At 42.3% G+C, this 27,996-nt stretch overlaps 1 protein-coding gene across 5 annotated transcripts in view; it reads right to left on the bottom strand.

The window, feature by feature from the left end:
- Nucleotides 1-27,996, bottom strand: part of TDRD12 (tudor domain containing 12) — a 75,323-nt gene that overhangs the window by 24,610 nt on the left and 22,717 nt on the right. For 4 of the 5 annotated variants that reach the window (XR_009596316.1, XM_012190112.5, XM_060398479.1 and 1 more), the window contains exons 8-16: nucleotides 14,444-14,541; nucleotides 13,793-13,869; nucleotides 10,643-10,723; nucleotides 8,996-9,056; nucleotides 8,511-8,618; nucleotides 5,997-6,182; nucleotides 4,013-4,169; nucleotides 3,415-3,542; nucleotides 93-284 (exon numbers count right to left, since the gene is read on the bottom strand). Coding sequence is in view for 4 of the 5 variants with exons in the window: in XM_012190112.5 (XP_012045502.3) it covers nucleotides 93-284; nucleotides 3,415-3,542; nucleotides 4,013-4,169; nucleotides 5,997-6,182; nucleotides 8,511-8,618; nucleotides 8,996-9,056; nucleotides 10,643-10,723; nucleotides 13,793-13,869; nucleotides 14,444-14,541 (1,088 nt within the window). In the remaining variant the exon portion in view is untranslated. Of the gene's footprint in view, nucleotides 1-92; nucleotides 285-3,414; nucleotides 3,543-4,012; nucleotides 4,170-5,996; nucleotides 6,183-8,510; nucleotides 8,619-8,995; nucleotides 9,057-10,642; nucleotides 10,724-13,792; nucleotides 13,870-14,443; nucleotides 14,542-27,381; nucleotides 27,472-27,996 lie in introns of all 5 variants that reach the window. The other variant, XM_042231934.2, reaches the window with a different exon arrangement.

The raw sequence follows: 27,996 nt of genomic DNA, 5'->3' as shown, positions 1-27,996 counted from the left end.
ATCAATGCAGGAATCTTTAAATATTAAGCCATGAATAAAGGTTACTGGCCTGTGCTCACCAGCCCCCACCATGCGCACCCACAGCGCAATACCTGTTGGACGCAGCCATAGAGGGCAGCCTCTTCCATAGCTGTGATCACGATGTAGGGGTCATTCATGAACTCTCTGATTAAACGCTCTATATGTCTGTTCCAATGAACTCCAACTGCAACAATCTGATGTGGGGCAGATTCCCTTTCTTCAACTTCCATGTTTTTTTTAAAGTTATCTAATATAGCAAACATCTAAAAAATTAGTATAATTAATTTCATTTTTATTTCAAAAGAAACTAAGAATTAGTTTGACAGAACATAAACGGTAAAGAGTGTATATTTTCTGTTCTCAGAATGGGGAAAGTCTTTAAACATTAAAGCAAAAGAAAAAAAGACTAAAAAGGAAAAATGTTGAATATAGACAAAATTAAAACAACCAACTCTTTGCAATCCCACAGACTGCAGCATGCCAGGCTTCCTTGTCTTTCGCTATCTCCCAGAGTCCAGTCAAACTCATGTCCATTGAGTAGGTGATACCAACCGACCATCTCATCCTCTGTCTCCGCCTTCTCCTCTTGCCCTCAACCTTTCCCAGAATCAGGGGTTAGCAGAGGTAATAAAGGATTAATTGCCTTATATAAAAACTTCTACTGTACAAACTAAGTAGAAAAAGATAATCCCACTGAAAGAAAACAATCAAAGGAAATGAAACAGCAACTCATAAAAGATTGGGTACAAATGGCCAGTATGAATCAATGCTCAATTCAGCAATCTGTCAAGGACCCAGAGATGAAGTAAATCAGACTCCATGTGTAACAATCAGCCTGGAAAAGGAAGCTGGACAAGGGCCTCCTACTGCTAGGAGTCCAGCGTGTGTGGCCTCTGGTACACTGCCTGGTGGAGTGCAAATTCATCTACACTTTCAGAAGGGCCAGTGTACGAGGCAGTGGTCCAGATATTAACTTTGCAAATAAGAACTGAGACTTTAGAGGAGTTCAGGAACCCTGCCCAGACCCACACAGTCAGGAAGTAACAAAGCCTGGACTTGACGCTGGGGCCATCACTGCCCCCACAGGAATGCTCCAGGCTGTCACTGCTTCCAACAAATGCCTTCTAAGAATTCACAGCCTCTGATCCATTAATCCCTTTCCTAGGAATTTATCCTAAGAAAAATGTGTGCAAAAAAGATGTGCTTCTTCAGCCACACACACAAATGATCCTAAATATCCAAATATAGAGCAATTATAAAACAAATTATGTTGTGGCCATAGGATTCAATATTAGGTGGACAATAACAATCATGCTAGGGAATAGTGAGTAGCAGTACACACAGTGCTGTTCACTTGAATGCAAGTTACAAACTAATACACAAAATAAGGTCCTGATAACATTAAAGAGTAATGCTAAAAGTTCTCCAAGCCAGGCTTCAGCAGTATGTGAACCATGAAATTCCAGATGTTCAAGCTGGTTTTAGAAAAAGGCAGAGGAACCAGAGATCAAATTGCCAACATCTGCTGGATCATTGAAAAAGCAAGAAAGTTCCAGAAAAACATCTATTTCTGCTTTATTGACTATGCCAAAGCCTTTGACTGTGTGGATCACAATAAACTGTGGAAAATTCTGAGAGAGATGGGAATACAGACCACCTGACCTGCCTCTTGAGAAATCTGTATGCAGGTCAGGGAGTAACAGTTAGAACTGGACATGGAACAACAGACTGGTTCCAAATAGGAAAAGGAGTACGTCAAAGCTGTATATTGTCACCCTGCTTATTTAACTTCTATGCAGAGTACATCATGAGAAACACTGGGCTGGAAGAAGCACAAGCTGGAATCAAGATTGCTGGGAGAAATAGCAATAACCTCAGATATGCAGATGACCCCACCCTTATGGCAGAAAGTGAGGAGGAACTGAAAAGCCTCTTGATGAAAGTGAAAGAGGAGAGTGAAAAAGTTGGCTTAAAGCTCAACATTCAGAAAATGAAGATCATGGCATCTGGTCCCATCACTTCATGGCAAATAGATGGGAAACAGTGGAAACAGTGTCAGACTTTATTTTGGGGGGGCTCTAAAATCACTGCAGATGGTGATCACAGCCATGAAATTAAAAGATGCTTACTCCTTGGAAGGAAAGTTATGACCAAGCTAGATAGCATATTCAAAAGCAGAGACATTACTTTGCCAACAAAGGTCCATCTAGTCAAGGCTATGGTTTTTCCTGTGGTCATGTATGGATGTGAGAGTTGGACTGTGAAGAAAGCTGAGCACTGAAGAATTGATGCTTTTGAACTGTGGTGTTGGAGAAGACTCTTGAGAGTCCCTTGGATTGCAAGGAGATCCAACCAGTCCATTCTAAAGGAGATCAGTCCTAGCTGTTCACTGGAAGGACTGATGCTGAAGCTGAAACTCCAATACTTTGGCCACCTGATGCGAAGAGTTGACTCATTGGAAAAGACCCTGATGCTGGGAGGGATTGGGTGCAGGAGGAGAAGGGGATGAGAGGATGAGATGGCTGGATGGCATCATCGACTCGATGGACGTGAGTCTGAGTGAACTCCGGGAGTTGGTGATGGACAGGGAGGCCTGGCGTGCTGTGATTCATGGGGTCACAAAGAGTCGGACACGACTGAGCGACTGAACTGAATTGGACATTAATTATATGTATCAACAGACACCAGAATTACAAAAAGGAAAGAAATACTCTAAATTAGGAACAACTGATTACCTCTGAGTGTTAAGATTGCACATGTGGGGGTTTTTCAAGTGTTCTTCTCTATTTCTCAAATTTTCTAAAACAAAATTATTGATTTTATAACCAGAAAAATATTAAGTATTTTAGAAAAATCTCCCTAGGAAAGAATGTTTGCTCTTCAAAGTACTTTAACATTGGGTAGAAAATTCAGATAAATGTTCTCTCATCTTAATCACAGCAGATAAAAGGAAAATTTTTTCAGATTAAGCAGCTTTTTCCCAACTAAACACATTTCCTGATTTCTAAAAGACTTTTAATTTTTTCTCTCTCTCTATATACATATATATATGCTGCTGCTAAGTTGCTTCAGTCGTGTCCGACTCTGTGCGACACCACAGATGGCAGCCCACCAGGCTCCCATGTCCCTGGGATTCTCCAGGCAAGAACACTGGAGTGGGTTGCCATTTCCTTCTTCAATGCATGAAAGTGAAAAGTGAAAGTGAAGTCGCTCAGTCGTGTCTGACTCTTCAGGACCCCATGGACTGCAGCCTACCAGGCTCCTCTGTCCATGGGATTTTCCAGGCAAGAGTACTGGAGTGGGGTGCCATTGCCTTCTCCGATATATATATACACACATATATATAAATGTTTCTAAGTAGTAATGACATCTGAATGAACGTGACACACTTACTTGCTCGTTAGCTTCAGAGAGTAACACTTCCACTTCATCCAAAAGTAGGTGACAGAGTCTAAGAAACAACAAGCTTTGATACTGGAGAAGTCTCAGGAGACTATGTGGTGTTGTAACAACCACATTGCCTACATTTTAAAAGAAAACAGAGTTAACACTTTAGAGTTTCCACACGTGTTTCTAACATCTCCTTTGCTAAGACTTCATACACTTTCTAGAAATGCCTTTTACTAAAATAAAAACCTGTTTTTCTTACTCAGGTGGGTACACAAGAGGCCTGCCTGGGCCAGCCCCTGTATTTTGTGATTAAATACCTGGGTTTCCACCAGGTTTTGAGCTCCTGAAAGGCAGGGTAGGGTTTTAGTCAACACTAAATAAACAGTAGGTGTTTACTACATAGTTGATAAATCAATGAAAACACAGAGCTTTCTCAGTGAAACAGATGTAAGCCAAGAGTACACCCTGACTACCTACACAGACACACAGCTGATAAGTGAGGCCGGCCAACACACACGCCCCGGGTGGCTCCCAGGTCTGCCTGAGCTGGGCTGCACTGTGTGCTCTAGGGAAAACCAGATAGCCTGAAAAGGCTGCTTACACCCCCTTGGAAGCTTCATATTTTTGGCTTCATCTTTGTGGAGTCCAATTGTTAACAACACAGGATGAAGAGGTCTGCAGGATGCGATATACTCTCCCAATAATTCAAAAATAAATTGGGCCTTTTTCCAACCAGGGCACACGATGACTGCCAGAGGCTGCAAAGACAAACAAATTCAATGTAATTTTGGACAAAGGTTAAAAATCACAGAAAGTGTACATAAAAGCATGCAGGACACCTCTCTGTATGGAGTAAGCACTACTAAGTTTTTACCATCATCACTGTCATGTAGGTCAGAAAAGCCAAAACATAATCTCCTTAGAATGGATTCAGACACACTGACTCAGCTTCTGATAGGGTCTAAACTAAAAATCACTTGTGCACAAGTAAAAATCATTTCATCTGCAAAGTTCCCTTACCGGCAGGCGAGGTCCTATCTCATTTCACAGAGGAGCAGCCTAGGGCAGAGAGGTGAAGCAGTTGCCCAAGGCTGCGCAGCTGAACATACAGCAGCAACAGGATCTCAAGCCAGGCAGTCTGGCTCCAGACCGCACAAGGATGCACTAACAGCCTCCTGAAAAGGGCTGTGAAAAAGGTTACCATCTCTTCCTTAGGAAAGCAAGATTCCTGCTGCACCACCTGAATCCTGCTCTCCTCTGTGCCTCACGGATCTCTCTCGAAGGGGCACCGTCTGCCGGCACCTTCCTGAACACACGGCCTCAATTAACTGAAGACAAGAACAAGTCTGCTCTTTCTTTTATGCAGATCCAGGCAAGCACCAGCTTCCAGGTCTCACACCTAAATGCATGCTGACCCTGGAGACACGGACGAAATAGGACAGCCACAAGTGGCAGGCTTGGACATTCTTTCCTGGCCCAGCCAGGCCAATCTCAAGACAAGCTGCCTCTCATCAGTGGGGTCAGCTGCCAGCTGAGTGATATAAATGCACCCACTTAATATTATTAAGTCAATACATCATAACACAGACAATGCAGATTTCCAAAGAAAACTCATCAAACCACAAGGCATAATTAGATAAACCATTATCTTTTCTAAGATGAAATCTGTACTGCTATTTTTCACCTTATAATGAGTGATGGAACCACCCGTAGTATATCTCTGGGGAGAAGAACTGAGATAGATCACACTCATCAGTTCCCTGACAGCCAGACCCCAACAAAGCGGATGGTACACCCCCACCAACAGACCCTCACATCCACCTTCTCCCCTTTCCATCTGGCTTCTCAGCTATTTTCCGATTCTTATGCTTGGGAAAAATAGAGTAGGATTACAAAACAGTGATAGGGACAAGATGACAGAAAATCTAAATTCATGGGACTTCCCCAGTGGTCCAGTGGTTAAGAATCTGCCTGTCCATGCAGGGCCTGTGGGTTTGATCCCTGGGCAGGAAATTGAGATGCCACATGCTGCGGAGTAACCAAGCCCGCACACTGACCTAGTGAGCCCTGGTGCTCTGAAGTCCACACACCACAATTTCAGAGTCCACACGCTGCAACTAGAGTCTGTGCGCCACGACGGAAGAGCCCACGTGCCCCAACTAAGACCTCATGCAGCCAAGTAAGTAAAACTTTTTAAAAGATAATCTAAATTCAACTCCCACGTCTTGTCACACTTGTCAGCAGGTAAGGACTTTTCATGAGCTTAATTTTCTCATCTATAAAAGAGTGAAAACAACACACGGCCTGACCATCTCAAGGGGCTGCTGTGACAATTAGAGTCAGTCAGTGAAATAATTCTATAAACTGCACATTCACCACGAAAAGCCAGGACTCTCCTGACTCAGACAACTGCCAACAACTAGGGATTCTCGGTAAGAATCAGTGTCTGTGTTGAGAAGAGTTTCTCACAGGACAGTCTCTGTTCTCAATTTTAATGTAACCTAAACTTAACCAAAAGTCAGGCGTCAAGTTTAAAATGAACTTTTAATCCATTTCGTTGGAAAACAAAACTGTCTTCAACTTACTCCGTTTCTACTTGGCAATGACTTGTAGCAGCCCCCTGTTTGCAGAATCGTAAGCATCGGTGGAAGGTACAACAAAGGGTCATTTCCACAGTGAGAAATGACCACCACATCGCAGCCACGTGCTATGGGAGGCCAAGAGTAAGATTCAGTGTGGCTGGGGCCTGGAAACTTATTTCTTTGAAGAGCCTACAAAACATCAATGACAACCAAGACAACAATAAAGTACAGCAAGCTAACAGACCCCTCTCACTGCTTACCTTACCCCAACAAGTACTCACCGCTCAATCTGGTATTTTCCAACACCTAACTTAGTAAGTCCCCCCAGACATTTTCCAGCAGTGAACTCCTGCTCAAAGAGTCTCTGCTTTTCTGGGCTTCAGACTGAAAGGATCCAATAGGCAGCGTGTTGAAGGAGCAGGTACTTAATGCTTACCAGAGCAAGGACGTGGTTTCTCTTCCTCCTTCTGATAAACTGCTGGTGCATCAGCTCCACTTGCAAAGTTTTTGTTTTGTAATTCCCCAAAACAAACATGCCTTTTGTTTGCTTATTTTTGTATATAACTGTCGATGAAACCCCCCAAATGTTCCACAGAACTCTCCAGCTGCATGGATGCACTCCTCCACAAGGCTGAACTCGCCAGCCAGCCCGTCAGTTCTCTGAAGACCTCATACCCCAGCCCTGAGCCCCAGCTGTACCCGGGACTGGGATCTTCCTGCAGCCTCACCTCTTCTCTGTAACTTTTTCAGGTGAATTTCTTGGTTTGGTGGAGAACAAATTTTGGCAGCTTCTCGACAAAGGGTACAGAAGAAGGAAATTTCAGACTCTGCACATGTGAAAATGCCTCATTTCATCCTCACTCTTCACTAGTGGTTTGGCTAGAGACTTCCATGTTGGAAGTCACTTTTCACCAATATTTTGGAGTCAGTGCTCCTCTGGTGACCCATGGACAAGTCTGAAGCCATCCTGGTTTCTGACCCTTCCAGGGCTGGGTTTCTTCTCCCTGGAAGCTTTCAGCATCTCTGGATACCTTTCAATTCAGATGCTTCGTAGTAATGCGTCTACGCTCTTGCTCCTCAGTTGTGCTGGGTCTGGGGTCAGCAAACTCTCTTAATTTAGAAAGTCACAGCCATTAAGTCTAGGGAGTGTCCATGCGCTATGCCCAGGATTTTCTGCCCTCTTTCATCATTCTTTCTAGAAATCCTATTCAGATATGAGACCTCAAACTGATTCTCAAATTCTCTTTCCCCCCATTTCCATCTTTCTGTTCCACTTTCTGATGTTAACTTCTATTTTACCTCTCATATCTGTTTTTTTCTTTCTATAGTATTTTTAATTCCTGCTGCTGCTGCTAAGTTGCTTCAGTCATGTCCGACTCTGTGCGACCCCACAGACGGCAGCCCACCGGGCTCCCCCGTCCCTGGGATTCTCCAGGCAAGAACACTGGAGTGGGTTGCCATTTTCTTCTCCAATGCATGAAAGTGAAAAGTCAAAGTGAGGTCGCTCAGTCGTGTCCGACTCTTAGCGACCTCAGACCCCTTTTTATCTGTTTTTCTTTTTTATAGCACCTTGTTATTGTTGAAGTCAAGCAATATCTTCTCTTATCTGAGGATATCTATTTTCTCATGTTTTCTTTCACTCCCTACATCGTTTGTTTCAGAGTTTGTTTTCCTTTTTCCCCAGGTGAAGGCTTTCTTCAAAATGTCCAAGGATCCCTGGAGGCTGCTCACACCGAGGACACTAAATGCTGGGCTACACCTGTAGGCAGGCTGGAGCTCAGCACCACGTCAGAGTCCCATCACTGAAGGGAGACGGGCAGCAAGCAGGCATTTTTTCCTGGGAGGACTGAACAACAGCATTGCCTGAAGGTTATTCTCGAGGGTCATTCGGTGTTTCCAAGCAGAGCCTCCGTCTCCTTCCTGAGAAGCTTGCTGTGGGTGCTCAGGAAACAAGGGGAGCAGTTCAGAGCCCTCCCCACGTCACCCCTTCCTCAGTGGCCAGTCGGTGGCCAGCCGCCCTCTGCTGATGCTTTTCCATCTTCCAAAAGCCTGTAAGAAACTTCCTGCCCAATAAAGACTTCACACTCATTCTATTCATCCTTGCGGGGTTTTCTCTTTTTTTACTTTTTTTTTTTTAATATCAAGAGGGAAGCAGATAAACATGATCTAAACTGATGCTCGAAATTGATGATCTAAGTGAAACCACAGTTGTAGAATGCAATTCTGAACAGAATGCGGAGAACATTCTAACTGCCCCGACTGCTTGTGCTCCTTCTGAGCTCCCTTTCAGAGGCTCATTTGAGAACTTACTGCACAAAAGCATTAGGTTTCCCCACAAAAAGAATTATTTACTTATAAGACGTTAACCTGAACTTTAAGAATAAATGAGAAATTAATAACAAAATCTTAAAAGGGAATTTCAAAAGCAAAGAAATTATGGAAATGCAACCTCAGAACTGTTTATTAAAAATCTCTCTACATTACAACAGGTCAGAGTTCCTTTATGAATCCCATCACCTTTTTGAGGTCTGTTGAGAGTGGTGCTGTCTCGACAGATAAGCAGGGCTCAATCTTGTTTCGCAAAACTGCCATGGGCTGCCGAGACCCCGATTTCAGCTTCTGCAACTAAGAACACAGGTGTTAGATGGCTCTGCCCAATGCTGTTAGCACAGAATACCAAGAACCTTACGGAGATGAAGAGGACATGAGAGTTTGGTTTCAGTGTAAAATCCTAGGTTTATATGCTTATCAAAACCCATCAAAATAACCAAAATGAAAGGAAGATTATCTATCACCCAAACAGAAAGAGAGCCAAAAGAGCCATGTCTCTAAAGCAGTAATTTACTAGGTAATTTCTAAAAGGACGTCTTCAGGTAAAGTTCTCCATGCAAGGAATTTCTGTTTATGTCTAAAATTTAGAGGAAAGGAGGGATGGGATTTAAAGAGTGAACAGTTTTTTTCTTTTGGTGGGGAGGGGGGGCGGGGGGGTGGAGTTGCAATACCTGCTGTACATCAGAGATACCATCAGCTCTCAAAGGATCAGGGTTTAAAAACTGCAGTAATCTATAAGATAATCAAAAGGATCATTTGAAGGAAAAAGAAGTGCTCTTCAGTTCAGCTGTTATTCTAGTTTTCCGTGACAGAGGTAAAGTGAACTATAGGCATGGCCACGACATTACCGCTCTCTGTTTTACGCTGTCCTTTGCTACACAAGGGCTGTGGGGGGTCTGCCAGTCTCCTGTTGCCCCTATCCCTCCCCCACTGGGCCCTGTTCTGCACAGCAGTGCCGATCCCAGGACCACTGGCTCTGGACAAGGAGAAAGACTGCATGATCACTAACTCGTGTTCCTTCTAAGAAACCCACTGCCGCTGTCCTTTTCTGCGGTTTACTCTTCAATCACGTCAAGGTTTTCTGGAACCCACAACAGACTGATAGAATAACTCATGTCATTTCATCAGAGGGTTCTAAGTAAAGGGCATGAGGCTAAAAGAAATGAGCTACATGGATAATGCAAAGTCTTTGGTTCAAGGAAAATAACTGGTTGGAGCATCACTACTCGCAGCTGTTAGGTGGAGGGATGCCTGCATAGGAGGATGTCAACTCTGGTGCATTAACAACCATTCCAAGACCAGTGGGCTCCATGGGGCAGCGTTCAGAGCCCTTGGCCGTGGATACCGTGAAGCCCTCCTGCTGGGATGTCACAGGGCCACAGAGCGGCCTCCAGGGAGTCAGGACACCAAGATGGCCATAGGGCAACGACCCTCTCCCTAGTCATCCCAGTTAGTGGCTACTGTACAATCTGCTCACTTCTGAACTGTCTTAGACGCTTTCTCACGCTGATGGCTTCAGAGCAGCCACAGTTACTTGGAATGTGAAAGTGTTTTTAGGCTGGTAGGGTAAGAAATCATAAAAACTGGTACAAAAATGCGTTGTGGATTAAACAAGTATAAAATGAAGAGATTGCTCTACTGCTAACAACCTGCCTGCAAGTGAGTACTTTGTGAATCTGGCAGGACAACAACAACAACAAAAAAACTTCCCAAGTTTCACACTGTAAATACCTACTTTCTCCAGCAGGTGGTAGATCCATTTAATGTCAGAAAACTAGGAAGAAAGCAAGCGCCAACCCATATAAAATCAACAGCCCCCAAAAGATCAACTATATTTAATTTGTTTCATAAAATTGTTCACTTGACAAGAGATTCAGGAAGGGGAGGCAGAGAATGACTATTTATAGCAGAACAAAACTTTAAACAGAAGAATCTGCCCTGCAAATGAAAAAGAAAAAACTAACCTCAAAGCCTGTAGAAGACCCTGTGTGTGTGCCGTGCTGTGCTCAGGTGCTTCAGTCGTGTCCGACTCTTGTGACCCCATGGACTGTACCCCGCCAGGCTCCTCCGTCCACGGGATTTTCCAGGCAAGAATACTGGAGTGGGTTGCCAGGCCCTCCTCCAGGGGATGTTCCTGAACCAGGGAATGGACCTGTGTTTCTTGTGTCTCCTGCACTGCAGGTGGATTCTTTACCCACTGAGTCACTGGGAATGCAGGTTTGAAATTAATCATAAAATCATATATAAATTCTTCCTGCTTATACTTTTTCTACAATTATTTCAATAAAAAATTTAGGCCAAGAAAAAAAAATCCATACTTCACACAGCCATTCTTCTCATTGTATTCTTTCTTCTCAGCTGATCTAAGTGGCTTCTCACTTGACTTTTGACATGAAGCACTAAAAATCAAAAACATTTGCTAAAATTTCTGAATCCATTTACTCCAAATCTGAAAATATCTTTATTTTCTGGGAGGAAATTTGAGAGGTACCACTGCAGAACAAGTGGATCAACTTAAGTAAATTCTTTGAGAACTGAAACTGAGTCCTTGAGTATGAAGACCATTTTGACAGTCCCCGGGCTGCCAAGAGGGAGCAAGCCCCCTACAGCCTCTTGCCCTTACGGATTACGACGAGAAACTCGGGATGAACTATGAAACTACAGAGGAGGAAGTCCCAACGTGAGAAACCACCAGAATCATGGGGGATGTCCTGGCTTTCACTCTTGGTGTTGACACGAGGGTGGCCCGAGTTGCAGAATGGTGCAGGGGATGCAGATGTCAACAAACCTGAGAAAGTCTCTACCGTCATCCCTCAGTATCTGCAGGGTACTGATCCCAGGAGCCCCAGGGGATCCAAGGAGGCTCAAGTCCCTTATATAAGACAGTGTAGTACAGCGGACCCTCCGCAATCAAGGAATCTGCATCAGTGCAGGTGCGGGAGCTTCAGATGAGGACGGCTGAATATATTTCAAGCCAGAGAACAGCAAAGAGGGGCCTGAGACCAGCGGGTGTGAGGAATCCTGGCCCTCTCCCCTTCTGTCCTCTCCTGGCCCTCTCCCCTTTTGTCCTCTCCTGGCCCTCTCCCCTTTTGTCCTCTTGGTCTAACCCCAAGGCCAGCTCTGGTCATGGAGCTGCACGCAGTGGTGCTGAACCACACACATGGCCACTTAAAACCCCAAGAGGAACTTCTTTCTCCCTCTAATGAGCCAGGGAATGGGGACCCAGTGGTCTGGAGACTGGATGAGGGAAATTTTCCGTCTCTTTTTCTTCTTTTATTTCCACTGCTATTTTATCCCACAAGCAGCCCCAGGCACACAAACTGCATGGTAGCTTCTCCATACACACACAGAAACCATCTATCTGGTCAGAGGAACAGGGAGCGAGAACATCTAGAACACGGTGAATGTGAGCAGAAGTCCTGGGAGAAAAAGAGATAGAGAGCCGGGGGTGGGGGGAATCCCACACCCACCCCAAGTCCCACTCTGACCCCAAACTGAGTGTGTCCAGAACGGACCCAAAGCAGTGGACCACAGAGTTGGAAGCAGTGTCACCATCACCACCCGCGGCAAGTGAGACAGAGGTTGAGGTCTGAGCCTTAAGGGAGTGATGGCCTCCTGCTACAACAGCAAAACCAACAGTCTCCAGAAGATTCTAAGCCAAAGTCTCATGCCCTAATAGTCAAAGGATCTAGAGTGCAATCCAAAATCACTCAACATACAAAGAATAAGGAAAACCAGATCAGCTGTAGAGGGAGAAAATAACCAACAGGTGCCAACCCCAGTACAGCTCAGAAGCATGAATTATAAAACACCCTAGAGAAGCTATTATAACCATGCTCCGTAAGAGAAGGAAAGGTGAGCACTCTTAAAGGACACAGTTTTATTTTCTTCCCAGCAAAAATTTAAACTATAAAAAAATCAAATGAAAATTTTAGAACAAAAAATATAATACATCAGATAAAAAATTCAATGAATGGGCTTAATAGCAAAATGGAGATAACAGAAGAGTCAATTAAATTAAACACAGACCAGTGGAATTATTAATACGAAGAACAGCAAGAAAAAAATTGAAAAAATGAACAGAGCCTCAGAGACATTTGTCTTATAAGAGTCTCAAAAAAGAAGAAAATGGCAGGTGCAGAAAAAATATTTATAGAATAACACAGCTGAATGCTTATCAAATCTGATGAGAAGACAGCTGCTGCTGCTTAGCTGCTGCACAGTTGCATCTGACTGTGCGACCCTAAGGACTGCAGGCTGCCAGGCTCCTCTGTCCACCGGATTCTCTAGGCAAAAGTACTAAAGTGGGCTGCCATACCCTCCTCCAGGGGATTTTCCCATCCCAGGGATCGAACCCGGGTCTCCTGCATTGCAAGTGGATTCTTTACCATTGAGCTATCAGGAAAGCCCCAGTGAAGACAGAAACCTACAAATGAAGAGCGCTAATGAACCTCAAGCATAAGAAACATGAGAGAAACTTCATCAAGACATACAATAATTAAATTGTTCAAACCAGCAATAAAGAGAAAACCCTAAAAACAGAGGGAAAAGACATGCTGCAAGCAGAGGAACAAAGGAAAAATATGATGGTAGACTTCGCATTGCAAACAATATGAGCAGGCAGATGGTGAAGCAACATCGCTAAAGTACAGGGGAAAGTCAATTGAAAGCTGGAATTCTACCCTAGCAAAGTTTTTCCAGACATATAAAAGCTGAAAGAATTCATCACTAGCAGACCCAAGAAACAGTAAAGGAAGAAATATAATACAAGAAATAGTAAAGGAAGTCCCTCAAGTAAAAGGAAAACGGTACCAGACGGAAATCTGGATCTACACAAAAAGTAAAAAGCATGGATGATAACTACATAGGTAAATATATAATAATTTCTCTTATTATTTATTTAAATCCCTCAAAGAAAAACTGTTTAAATAGGAACAACAGAATTCAGCATCTATAACAAATGTATAAATACAATGTATGGCAACACTAGCATAAAGTCCAGGAGGGGAGAAATGGAAGCTTCCTATTTTAAGCTCTTTTACTCTATATGAAGTGCATAATATCACATTTTCCCATTAATATCACTGACATGGATTTTGCTGAGGACAGGGTCACAAAGACTTGGAAGCTCATCTTCAAGAATACAAGAAACCATTCTTCACTTCCCACCAAGCTGAACTGCCATCGGGCCCACATATACCCACCCTTCACATCAAGACATCTGCCTTACAGACACAGTTCTGTCTGACAAGGTAACAAGGAGACTCCAGAATCACTACCACTTTTTGGAAAACTGTGCTGCTAGCCAGCTATCAAACATATTTCTTTTAAATATATGCTTAATCAAAATTTCCAGGGTCACTCTTTTTGAAAATGAATGTTCTCCCATCATCAATCTTACAGGACACTGTATAAAACAATATTATACTTAAGTCTCTAGTCAATTACACTAGATCTTCAGATCATACCTTGCAGCTGGTGTGTCTGGATTGGCATATATGGTTATGCCTCTCTTTGTTGGCCAGCACACTGAAGATTCAACACACTGTAAAAAAAAAATTTTTTTTCAGGATGAATATTTATGCTAGCAACATACGTGCTCTTGAGGCATCAAAATTCCTTGGGAGTTGTTCTCATAGACAACCATCTCAGATAAGGTCCAAGCAACACAGATATGAACAGACCAAGAACTGGAGAGGCCACCACTATAAACACTAGACTGAAGTGTCCAAATAGCAGGCAGCCAGCCTTTCAGACAGTCAGTATTTAAGATGTCCTGGAATTACTTTCACTTGTCTTGTCAAGGAAATTGGAGAGACAGGTAAGACTTGACCTTAACTATTAGAGTGTCCCGTAATTCCAGATATTTATACCCTTGTTAAAGTGAGAATATGCACCCAATTTTGTCAAGTGGTCAGCAGGCCGAGAACAAGGACTTGAAAAGGGAGGAACAAGGGTTATCCTGTTCATCTGAAACAGAATAAACTAGTAAACTTACGTTTTTTTCATGATTAAAACTATCATAGCCACAGTTTTGGTTCCTGGTAGATTTTAAAGGAGAATATTCTAAAATGAACACTACATAAACTTTATATTTAATGAACATTTAAAAACAGCACCTTATTTGCATCTTTCAAGGAGATGTACTGTTGTTTCTTTTCAGATTCTTTTTTAGGTGAAACTTTCAATGAATCCATAGTACATTTTACAGTCTTATCTGCAAAATAAAAATAATAATAAAAATTATCTCAGGAAGTGTTATAAATAAATAGAAAACAGGACCAAAAGGATCTTACTAAAAAAGTGTTATCATAATAAAACCTTAATACATAAAATTGTTACAGCATAAGATTTTGTATTAAACTTTACTTGAGGGGATTAAATTAAAAAATCTTGTATCAATCCTTATTGGGAAAAAGAAAAAGAAAAAAAATGTTGAAGTAAATTCCTTACTGGCTTACTAACAATTTAACCATTATTTATATTCCCAAATTGGCAGACTCTATTTTGCAAAGGAGGCCAGAAGATGATTCCCAACACACATGCTGTTCTCAGAGTGTGACTTCCACGCTTTTCCCATGGAGAGGTGGGCTCATCCTCCTTGCCCAGAAGCCTGGGTGGGCTTAGAAACACAGACGTGATGTTACGTGACTTCCAAAGCTGGAACACAAAGAAGTCACACGCCTACGATCTGCTCTCTTAAATGCTCACTTCTGTAACCCAGCCGTCGTGTTATGAGGAAGCCCAAGCAACTGCATGGAAAGGCCACTACATATATTTCAGGTGACAGCCCAGAAGAGACAAGGTACACTTCAGATCAAAGAAGGAGTCATTTAATAATGACACATATCAATTCATCAAGAGGACATAAACCTGCTAAACTTCCGTGTACCTAAGTGACAGCTTCAAAATACACGAAGCAAAAACTAACAGAACGGAAATGAGTCATAAATAAAACAATTGTATAGTTGGAGATATCAATGCCTCTCCTTCAGTAGCTGATAGACCTGTAGACAAAAAAAAATCATGAACACAGAGAAGACCTGAACAAGACTATCAACCAACAAGACCTGCCAGGAGCCAGCGTGAGGAACTCCGCCCGTGGCAAAGGTCGTGAGGAAGGAGGCTCGGCATGCGCAAAGGCGGGATCGAGCCTCAGGAGAGCCCCTGTTCCCGAGCATCTACCCCCAAAACCAGAGTCTGCCTACTTTACTGCTTTATGCTCTCACCTACACCTCTGACTTTACGGGGGGCTGTCCCCACCACCTCTCTTGGAGAAGGAGTTAACTTACAGCTCCAGTTAATAAAAATTCCTGGGCGTGACAAGAGTGTTTCAACTTACAAACTCCTCTGAAGGTTCTCTAGCCTGCCTAAACAGGTTCGTCCGGCCACATGTGATTGTTCACAGCCTCCCAACTGTGAGAGGCATGAGATGCTTTAAACTTTCTACATACAGATTCTTTTGAGAGGTTAGAAAATTATTAGTATAGTATAGTGGGTTGACTAAGAATTACACTGGTGAAAGGTTTTTCATTTATTGGGCCAATGTTTGCTGCTAAGTCTCCATATCCTCTGCCTTTATACAAATATATAACTAGCATATAGGAGAAATAAGTATTAACCTTTAAGATTAATCATGTTAAACCTTAGGCTAAGTAAATTCCTTTCTTAACTGTAACCCACTACACCCTCACCCTATAGGAATGCAACTTTATCTGGTACCTTCGGAGGGTGGTGCCTGGTTTAAGAAAAATCACCCCTGGAAAATAGGTTTTCTGGTTGACTGATCATTATCAGAAAGAAAGGGTCATAAAATGTTAGCAGGCTCCCTGGCCAGAAGATGATGTAAAGCCACCTAAGACCTTTTGTATACGTTTATATGAAGCACCTGATTTTGATAAAGGTCAGATCTGCTGACCCCACGTGACTTTGTATGCTATCTCTATGTATAACAAAAAGCATATAGGCAAACCTGGAAAATAAAGAAAATGGATCAGTTCCTGGAAAGACTGATTCCCCCATGTCATTCTTTCTTGTTCTCCATTTTTCTGGCTGAATTCCCATCTGGAGCATGGATGCCCACCAAGCCTGCTAATTATGCCTCGGCTTCTAAGATCCGACCGGGGAGGCCTTAGTGTCTCCTCTCCTTCGGGAGAATGGGAGGACGCCTGTGGCCTACGTAGGTGGTGCAAACCTCTTGTCTCGAGGTTTTATTGGTATTCCACGTAAACCAAGTTATTCAGCCCCTTTTCTCCACTGAATTTTCTCACTGAGCTATCCTTATTTAACCCCTCTTTATATCTTTAATTAATACTTAATTAAGCTATTGTTTTCCTGATCGCTGACGCTGTCTCCCCTTCCCTGGTTCAACCGGGGCTGGACCCCGGCAATGACCTAACTAATATTTACATAACACTCGCCCCATCAACAGCACAATATGCATTCTTCTCAAGTACACACACAGCCTTCTCCAAGTGAGACCATATTCTGAGTCATAATACAAGTCTCAATAAATTTTAAAAGATATAGAATCTTGAACAACTTAAGGAGTCAACAGAGATAGACAATATAAATAGGAAAAAGAAAAGCAATTAGAATCTCCAAGAAGAAATAATGCTGTCATCTTATATTTACCAATTTTACATTTCAAATTCAATTTAACTTCCAGTTTCTATCCCATCATGCAAGGAGGCTGGAATTCACCACTCCTTCATAACAGTAAGTAAACAGCTAACCCAAGTGAAAAATAACAACTCTTCTTATATCTGACATAAAAGATGAGGCCACAGGGCAAACCTTCTCGCCTACAACTGGAGAGACAGATAATCACAGCTGCTGTGAGCAGAAATCTCCGTAGAACCTAGCACCAGAGAAGGAAAACCTGAACTGTACATTGACCAGCTACTGGAAGCCAGTGTGGGAAAGTAAATTAACAATTCCAAGAGGACCCCCAACACTTTGTGACTCTCACTTACTGGAACTCCACAGCTTCTCATGTGAAGATCATATAAAAATCCCCTTGGGGCTTAGTAGGGGGAGGGAAAAATTAACCTTTTTGAAATATGCCAGCGCATTCTGTTCTCAGCAAGTTCTGCCCTCCAGAGAAACTAATCAGAGCCTGAACTACCCGGACTGAACAGACTCGTTCCAAATCGGGAATGGAGTACATTAAGACTGTATATTGTCACCCTGCTTATTTAACTTATATGCAGAGTACATCATGCAAAATGCCAGGCTGGATGAAGCACAAGCTGGAATCAAGATTGCCGGGAGAAATATCAGATATGCAGAGGAAGCCATCCTTACGGCAGAAAGTGAAGAACCAAAGAGCCTCTTGATGAAAGTGAAATAGGAGAGTGAAAAAGTTGGCTTAAAACTTAACATTCAGAAAAGTAAGATCATGGCATCCGGTCCCATCACTTCATGGCAAATAGATGGGGAAACAATGAGAGACTTTATTTTTGGGGGCTCCAAAATCACTGCAGATAGTGACTGCAGCCATGAAATTAAAAGATGTTTGCTCCTTGGAAGAAAAGCTATGACAAACCTAGACAGCATATTAAAAAGCAGACATTACTTTGCCAACAAAGGTCCATCTAGTCAAAGCTATGGTTTTTCCAGTAGTCATGAATGGAAGGGGAGAAGGCAATGGCAACCCACTCCAGTATTCTTGCCTGGAAAATCCCATGGATGGAGGAGCCTGGTGGGCTGCAGTCCATGGGGTCACTAAGAGTCAGACATGACTGAGCAACTTCACTTTCACTTTTCACTTTCATGCATTGGAGAAGGGAATGGCAACCCACACCAGTGTTCTTGCCTGGAGAATCTCAGGGAGGGGGAGCCTGGTGGGCTGTCGTCTATGGAGTCGCACAGAGTTGGACACGACTGACACAAGTTAGCAGCAGCAGCAGCATGTATGGATGTGAGAGCTGGAATATAGAAAGCTGAGTGCCAAAGAACTGACGCTTTTGAACTGCAGTGTTGGAGAAGATCCTTGAGAGTCCCTTGGACTGCAAGGAGATCCAACCAGTCCATCCTAAAGGAAATCTGTCCTCAATATTCTTTGGAAGGACTGATGCTGAAGCTGAAACTCCAATACTTTGGCCACCTGAGGCGAATAACTGACTCATCTGAAAAGACCCTGAAGCTGGGAAAGATTAAAGGTGGGAGGAGAAGGGGACAACAGAGAATGAGATGGTTGGATGGTATCACTGACTCAATGGACATGAGTTTGAATAAGCTCCTGGAGTTGGTGATGGAGAGGGAAGCCTGGTGTACTGCAGTCCATAGTGTCACAAAGAGTCGGACACGACTGAGCAACTGAACTGAACTGAACTACCCAGGCTTTATCAGAGACTAACCGCCTTGGGGGAAAAGAAATAGCCCAACTGGTTGGATCTCCTTGCAGTCCAAGGGACTCTCAAGAGTCTTTTGAACTGTGGTGTTGGAGAAGACTCTTGACAGTCCCTTGGACTGCAAGGAGATCCAATCAGTCCATTCTAAAGGAGATTAGTCCTGGGTGTTCATTGGAAGGACTGATGCTAAAGCTGAAACTCCAATACTTTGGCCACCTCATGTGAAGAGTTGACTCACTGGACAAGATTCTGATGCTGGGAGGGATTGGGGGCAGGAGGAGAAGGGGAAGACAGAAGATGAGATGGCTGGATGGCATCACTGACTCAATGGACATGAGTTTGAGCGAACTCCGCGAGTTGGTGATGGACAGGGAGGCCTGGTGTGCTGTGATCCATGGGGTCGCAAAGAGGGAGCGACTGAACTGAACTGAACTGAACTGAACTGAACTGAACTGCCTTGGGGGAAGGGAAATAGCCCATCTATTTCCCCACCCCCTCAGGCCATCCTAACCCTCCTTAAGAGGAGAAGTGGAGGTCTGAAAAGCAAATCTGAAGGTCACAACCAGATGCAAAGGCTCAAAAACATGGAGATCTAATCACAGCTTTAAGGATGCTTCCCCTCCCTCTATACCTTACAACTGTACCTCTAAAAGCCCACCTCTTACCCAGAATATCATGTCTGACTTTAAATTAAAAAAAAAAAAATTGCAAGGCATACCAAAAAGCAAAAAAAGAGAGACAGTTTGAAGAAACAGGGCAAGAATCAGAACCAGAGTTAGAGCAGCGATGTTGAAACTGTCAGACCAGAAATTTAGTACAACTCAGATCAGGAGATCCTTATTGCAAATTTCAGGCTTAAACTGAAGACACTAGGGAAATCCACTAGGCCATTCAACTTATGACCTAAATCAAATCCCTTATGATTATACAGTGGAGCTGACAAACAGATTCAAGGGATTAGATCTGGCAGAGAGAGTGTCTGAAGAACTTGGACAGAGATTAGTAACACTGTCCAAGAGGCAGTGACCAAAACCATCCCAAAGAAAAAGAAATGCAAGAAGGCCAAGTGGTTTTCTGCAGAGGCTTAACAAAGAGCTGAGGAAAAAAGAGAAGCAAATGGCAAGGGAGAAAAGGAATGCAAGTTCAGAGAACTGCAAGGAGAGGTAAGAAGGCCTTCTTAAATAAACAATGCAAAGAAATAGAGGAAAACAACAGAATGGGGAAAACTAGAGATCTCTTCAAGAAAACTGGAGATATCAAAGGAACATTTCATACAAGGATGGGCACAATAAAGGAGAGAAATGCTAAGAACCTAGCAGAAGAGGTTATGAAAAGGTGGCAAAAATACACAGAAGAACTATACAAAAAAGGTCTTAATGGCCCAGATAATCACGCTAGTGTGGATACTCACTTAGAACCAGACATTTTGGAGTGTGAAGTCAAGGGGTCTTAGGAAGCATTACTACAAAGAAAGTGGAGGTGATGGAATACCTGCTGAGCTATTTCAAATCCTAATAGATGATGCTGTTGAAATGCTGTACTCAACATGTCAGCAAATTTGGAAAACTCAGCAGTGGTCACAGGACTGAAAAAGGTCAGTTTTTATTCCAACCTCAAAGAAGGACAATGACAAAGAATGATCAAACTTCCATACAATTGCATTCACTTCACATGCTAGCAAGGTAATGCTCAAAATCCTTCAAGTTAGGCTTCAGCAGTAGTTGAACTGAGAACTTTCATGTGTACAAGCTGGATTTCTAAGAGGCAGAGGTGCCAGAGATCAAATTGCCACATTCACTGGATCATGGAGAAAATGAGGGACTTCCAGAAAAACATCTACTTCTGCTTCATTGACTACGCTAAAGCTTTTGACTGTGTGAATCACAACAAACAGTGGAAAATTCTCAAAGAGAGGGGAATACCAGACCACCTGACTTGTCTCCTGAGAAACCTGTATGCAGGTCAAGAAGCAACAGTTAGAGCTGGATATAGAACAATGAATTGGTTCAAAATTGGGAAAGGAGTATGACAAGGCTATGTATTGTCACCCTGCTTATTTAACCTATATGCAGAGTACATCGTGCAAAATGCCGGGCTGGATGAACCAAAAAGTTGGAATCAAGATTGCTGGGAGAAATATCAACAACCTCAGATATGCAGATGATACCACTCTAATGGCAGAAAGTGAAGAGGAACTACAGAGCCTCTTAATGAAAGTTAAAAAGGAGAGTGAAAAAGCTGGCTTGAAACTCAACATTTTAAAAAAACTAATATCATGGCATTTGGTCCCATCACTTTATGGCAAATAGAACGGGGAAAAGTAGAAGCAGTCAGTGACATATTTTCTTGGACTTCAAAATCACTGCAGACAGTGACTACAGTCATGAAATTAAAAGACACTTGTTCCTTGGAAGGAAAGTTTTGACAAACCTAGACAACATATTAAAAAGCAGAGACATTGCTTTGCTGACAAAGGTCCATATAGTCAAAGCTATGATTTTTCCATGTACGGATGGAAAGTCATGTACAGATATGAGAGATGGATCATGAAGAAGCCTGAGCACCGAAGAACTAGTGATTTCAAACCGTGGTGATGGAGAAGACTCTTGAGAGTTCCTTGGACTGCAAGGAGATCAAACCAATCTATCCTAAAGGAAATCAATCTTGAATATTCATTAGAAGGACTGATACTGAAACGGAAGTTCCAATACTCTGGCTACCTGATGCAAAGATATGACTCACTGGAAATGACCCTGATGGTGGGAAAGACCGAAGGCAAAAGAGGGTGGTAGAGGATAAGAAGGTTAGATAGCATCACAGGCTCAATGGACATGAATTTGAGCAGACTCCAGAAGGTAGTGGAGGACCGAGGAGCCCGGTGTGCTGCAGTCTACGGGATTGCAAAGAGGTGGATACAACTTAGCAACAGAACAACAGTAGCAACAAATGATTAATATGCTAAGGGTTCTAATAAAAAAGCAAACAATACGCAAGAATAGATGGGTAATATAAGCAGGGACATGAAAATTGTAAGAATCAAGAAGAAATGCCAGAGATCAAAAACACTAACAGAAATGAAGAATGCCTTTGATGAACTTAGTAGACTGTATTCATCTGTGGAAAGAATCACTGAACTTGAGGATATGAACATTAGAGAAGGAATAAGTCAAGGCAAATTTAAGTTTTTCTTTTTTGAAAACAGATATAACAGATAACAGTTTGTTCAAGAAAACAGCAACAAAGTATTTTATTATATACGCATATACATATAAAATATGTAAATAGACATTTATTACACACATACCCATATGCATGAAAAGAATAACAACAATGACACTATGGCCAGGAGGGAGGAATTATGATTATTTTGTTATTATAAGGTACTAGCACTACCTGTAAGGTGGTTCAGTGTTATCTGAAAATAGATTGGACTGGTTGTAAATATTGCAATATCTAAGGCAATCATTTAAAAAAAGCGAAAAAAGAAGCAAACTGATGTGCTAAAAAGGAAAGAAATCAGAATTCTGTAAAATGCTCAACTAAAGCTATAAATGACAAAAAATGGAAGACAAGAATAAAAAACAAAGGCAATGAACAGAAAACAGTAACAAGTTTGGCAGGTATCAATCTAACTAAATCAATCATCACTTTAAATGGTATTGGCCTAAATACACCAAATATAAGACAAATATTTATACAAATTCTAGAAATTTGTATAAGTCAGTCTCCCAAGGCAAAGGAAAACAGAAGCAAAAATAAACAAATGGGACCTAGTTAAACTTACAAGTTTTACACTGCAAAGGAAACCATAAACAAAAAGACAACTGGGAGAAAATACTTGTAAACATCAAGTTTGATAAGGCTTAATTTCCAAATATAAACAAGCAGCTCATACAATTCAACATCAAAAAACCCCAACCAATTTAAAAATGGGCAGAAGGCCTAAATAGACTTTTCTCCTAAGAAGACATACAGATGGCCAACAAGCATGTGAAAAGATGTCCAACATTGCTAATCATCAAAGAAATGCATATCAAAAGCACAACGAGTCAAGAGGAAGGGGAGATATGTACACCTATGGTTGATTTACCTTGATGTACAGCAGAAATCACACAACATTGTAAAGCAATTATCCTCCAATTAAAAATGAATTTCAGAAAAGCACAATGAGGTATCACCTCACACCTGTCAGAATGGCCATCATTAGAAGTCCATAAACAGTAAACGCTGGAGAGGCTATGGAGGAAAGGGAACCTACCAACACTGTTGGTCAGAATGTAAACTGGTGCAATCACTATGGAGAAAAGTATGGAGGCTCCTTAAAAAACTGAAAGCCGAGTTGCCATATGATCTTGTAATCTCATCCATGGGTGTATGTCTGCAGAAAACCATAATTCGAGAAGATACGTGCACCCCAGCATGGCAGCACTGTTCACAACAGCCAAGACATGGAGGCAGTGTAAACGTCCACTGACAGATGAACGGACAAAGAAATGTGGTCCCATTAAGTTGGAAAGAAACATGCACCCCGATATTCAGAGCAGCATTATTCTCAATAGCCAAGATACGGAAGCAATCTATCCACACCCAAATAAAGAAGATGTGGTGTGTATACACATACACACACAAACCGGAATACTGCTCAGCCACAAAAAGAATAGAAATTTGCCAGTCGCAGCAACGTGGATGGATTTATGCTTAGTGAAATTCAGTCAGGCAGGGAAAGACAAATACTGTATGATACCTCTTATATGTGGAACTAAAAAAATAAAATAAAATAAAACTAGTGAATTTAACAAAAAAGAAACAGACTCACAGATGCAGAGAACAAACTAGTGTTTCTCAGTAGTGGGGAGGGAAGGGGGGAGGTTCCAAAAAACAGCAGTGGATTAAGAGGTACAAATTACTATGCATAAAATGAATAACCTACAAGGATACTGTACAGTGCAGGGAATATAAGCAATATTTTAAAATGTCTATAAATGCAGTATAACCTTTAAAAATTGTGAATCACTATGTTGTATACATGAAACAAATAATATTATACATCAGTTGTACCTTAGTAAAATTTTTATAGCTTAAAAAAAAGCTAAAGTATCTGTATTAATTTCAGATAGACTTCAGAACAAGGAAAAATATGAAGGTCAGAAGCATCACATAGTAATAAAGAACCCAATTCTTCAAAAAGACATATGAGACTTTATTGTGTGTGTGCTTAACAAGAAAGCTTCAAAATATGTGAGGCAAAACTGATAAAACTGCAAGGAGAAATAGATGAGAATACCACTACAGTTAGAGACAGCAACAGCTCTCTACCAAAAATGAACAGACCCAGCAGACAGAAAATCAGTGTAATGGTATAGCTGAATTCAACAGCATCACCTCAACTGGTCAGAACTGGTATCTACAGACGATCTCATCCTACAGCAGATACTTTCTCCTCAAGCTCAAGTGGAACTGACACTGCGACAGACCATATAAAGCACATCTAAAGAAACTTAAAGTGGAAATTGTACAAAGGACACTATCAGACCACAACGGAATTAAACTAACTTAGTAACAACAAGATAGCTGGAAAATCCCCAAATACTTGGAGATTAAGCAACCCACTTCTGTATCATACATGGATCAAGAAGAAATATCAAGAGAAATTCTGAAATGTTTTTAACCAAATGAAAATAAAAATACAACTTATCAAAATTTATGGGATTCAGTGATGGGCAGTTGACAGCATTAAATGTTTGTATTAGAAGAGAAGAAAAAATTTTAATTAATAATATAAGCTTCCACCTTAGAAAACTAGAAAAGAAGAGCAAATTAAATGTAAAGTAAGCAGACAAAAAGAATTAAAATCAGAGCAAAAATCAACGAAAATGGAAACAGGAGATCATCTGCCACAACTAGGACATGCTATGAAGTAACAGGTCCATAATCCGCCAAAGTGTCACAGCCAGAAAGTCCAGGAAGACTGAGGACTGCTCAGACCCAGGGAGGCGAGGAGATGCTCCACTGATGCTGAGCTGTGTCTTCCTTCCCCAGAGGACTCAGTGCGACGACTGGCAAAATGACAGGGGTTATCTGAGAGTCAGACGATCACAATGTAGCAACGGCAACCTCTGATGTAGATGGCTATGCTGTGATTATGTTTGAAAGTACTCTTCTTTCCAGGAAAAACACACTCAAGTACTGGGGAGAGATGGGGCATTCCAGTCGGCAACTTACTCTCACGTGGTTTAGGATACAATCAAGTTCTCCGTAATGCTCTCCAACTTATCTGGAAGTTTGTGATCATTCTAAAACAGAAGTTTACTGAGAAAATAAAAGAAAACTCCATGAAAACAGACTTTGATTCCTTTTCTGGTGAATCCCTAGAACAGTGTCTGAAGACATGTGGCTTAGGGGTGTGACAGCTAACCACTGCAGAAATCAGGACAGGATCCAGAATGCATAAGCATGGACAAAATAAAATAACCACAGGTATTTTAAAACTTAAGAGATAACTGCCAAAATAAATAGCTAAGAAAAAAAAAAGGTTTATCTCAAGCAAGGAGCCTGGGTGAGAAGAAGCTGGACAAGAAAAAATTGCTTTTCTTAATTGTCTAGCCAAGTGTTAGAAAGTACTGAACTTTGATTTTTGAAAATGTAAGGAACTTCAAAGAGAAGTATCAGAATTTAATAAAAAGACAACTGAAATTGAAATAGCTTCTCACAAAAATTAAAAAGAAATCTTTGCCTGAGAAAGTAACATCTGATAATTTTGTTTCTTGCATGATAGTCTGGTCACAACTCATTTATGAGCTTTCTCTTGTTTACCATCAACCTTTTCCTTTTCAAAGATATGCAGAGTTAATTCCAACACTGACTGTAATAAATAAAACTAGGTGGGACTTCCCTGGCGGTCCAGCGTCCTCCTCTCTGCAACTCGGAGGACATGGGGATGATTCCTGGTCAGGGAAGCACGATCCCACGTATCGCGAAGCAACTAAGCCCACATACCACAATTGCTGAGCGCACGTGCTCCAGAGCCTGTGTGCCACAACTAAGGAGTCCCAAGCACCACAAAGCAACATCCCGCACGCCCCAGCTAAGATCTGACAAAGCCAAATACATATATCCAGCTCTTCGCGATATCATGGACTGCAGCCCACCAGGCTCCTCTGTCCATGGGGTTTCCCTTCTCCAGGGGATCTTCCTGACCCAGAGGTTGAACCCAGGTCTCCTGCACTGCAGGCACATTCTTTACCATCTGAGCCACCAGGGAAGCCCTTAAACAATGGAAAGCTGTGCGGTGGGTAAACACAATGTAAACGCCTGGTATTTTTCTTGCTTCCATGGAAATGGAAATAACATTCCCGTCAATAATGGGCTCCATTCAGCAGGAATTCCTATGACACACTATGCCTCCTACAAGGCACACCAGAATGTAGGTGGGGCCACAGGTGCCCATGTCTGCCACACAAACTCTGCACGCAGAGAGCTCATCTCACCAACCCAGCAGCAGGGAATGATGTTCCCTGTGCCACAGAGGAGGGAGCAGACGGAGAGTCTCATGGCAGAGCCCACAGCCTCAAACCCCATCACACTGGATGCAGCTAACCTAGAGAGAGGTGAAAAACACCACATACACGTTTGTACAGTAGAATCTCATTTCTTAAGAAATCAGACACACCCTCACACCTGAAAAACTGAGAGAAAAAAGACCGTAAAATTTTAATAAGTAGGTGCATCAAAGGTGGTGCTTCCCAGGAGGCACTAGTGGTAAAGAACCTGCCTGCCAGTGCAGGAGACGTGGGCTTGATTCCTGCATCCAAAAGATCCCTTGGAGTAAGAAGTGGCAACCCACTCCAGCACTCTTCCCTGGAGAATCCCGTGGACAGAGGAGCCTGGCGGGCTACAATCCACAGGGTCGTAAAAGAGCTGGACACGACTGGGCACACACTTAAAGTTTTAGTTTACTAGAGGCTTACTATGGCTCTCTCTGAAGTACTGATAGGTACACATACACCCAATGTAGGGGTGAGCACAGAGCAGTCGCCACAGAGGGTGAGCCGAGCAAGTTTCACCCCCATCCAAAAATTCCAACTCATTCAAGAACCTGGAGATAACGGAGTTAAAGACGGGATATTTCTGACTTCATAAATGCCTCTTTCTTATTTGTATGCATCCTATTGCTTAAAATAAAAACCAATCAAATCCTTAGGTATATTCTGACGACAAATAATAACCACTGGTCTATGTCTGGGCTGGAATAAATCAGTCCTACACACAAACAGGTGCCTGTTACGTTATGTTTCGGCAAAATCCTACAGACTACAAGGCAAATTATCTTTGTCAGCATCTACAGCATAAACTTTCCTGGTGGCTCAGATAGTAAAGCATCTGCCTACAATGTGGGAGACCCAGGTTTGATCCCTGGGTTGGGAAGATCTCCTGGAGAAGGAAGTGGCAACCCACTCCAGTATCCTTGCCTGGAAAATCCCATGGACAGAGAAACCTGGTAGGCTATAGTCCATGGGGTCGCAAAGAGTCGGACACAACTGAGCGATTTCACTTTCACTTTCTTTCACAGCATAAATTCGTTCCAGTAAATTAGGGGAAAAAGAGAGACAGAATTACCACAGCCCTTATAAACAACTCTTACAGTCCTAAGATATTTAAGAGTATTCTTTTATATTGAAATGGAACAAGACAGGAACACTCACCCAGGATCCTACTGGTTGGCCTGAGGTCACCCGCACCCTGGGGCCACAGATGCTTGAGAGAGTTTGCTAGAAAAGTTAAACTACATGACTCTGATAGAAAGAATCCATTTCAAGATTAAAGCATGAAATAAAACCCAAACTACAGACGTGAATTTGTTGTAAATCAGCTCTGCTGTATGATTTACAGAATACCTAACACAGGGCAGGGGAGCAGTGTGAGGGGACGAAGACACACGGGTGTAGAGGAAACATTTACAGTTGTCCCCGTTGCCCATGACTGACTCTTCTCATGCTAATAAATGGCTCTTTTTCAAAATTCTAAAAAACACGCTTGTTTTGATAATATCGTTAAACTACTAACATACAGACTTCTGAAAATACGGGTTTGCGCTCAGTCATTAAGTCAAGTCAGACTCTGTGACCCCATGGACTGTAGCCCACCAGGCTCCTCTGTCAGTGAGATTTTCCAGGAAAGAATACTGGAGTGCTTTGCCATTTCCTTCTCCAGGGGATATTCCTGACCCAGGGACTGAACCCGCATCTCCTGTGTCTCTTGCACGACAGGTGGATTCTTTACCCACCTAGCCAGAGAATGAAAATATAACTCCACGTTAG

The sequence above is a fragment of the Ovis aries genome, chromosome 14, assembly GCF_016772045.2.
Source record: "Ovis aries strain OAR_USU_Benz2616 breed Rambouillet chromosome 14, ARS-UI_Ramb_v3.0, whole genome shotgun sequence".
Taxonomy (NCBI): Eukaryota; Metazoa; Chordata; class Mammalia; order Artiodactyla; family Bovidae; genus Ovis; species Ovis aries.
This window is presented reverse-complemented; position numbering and strand designations above follow the sequence as displayed.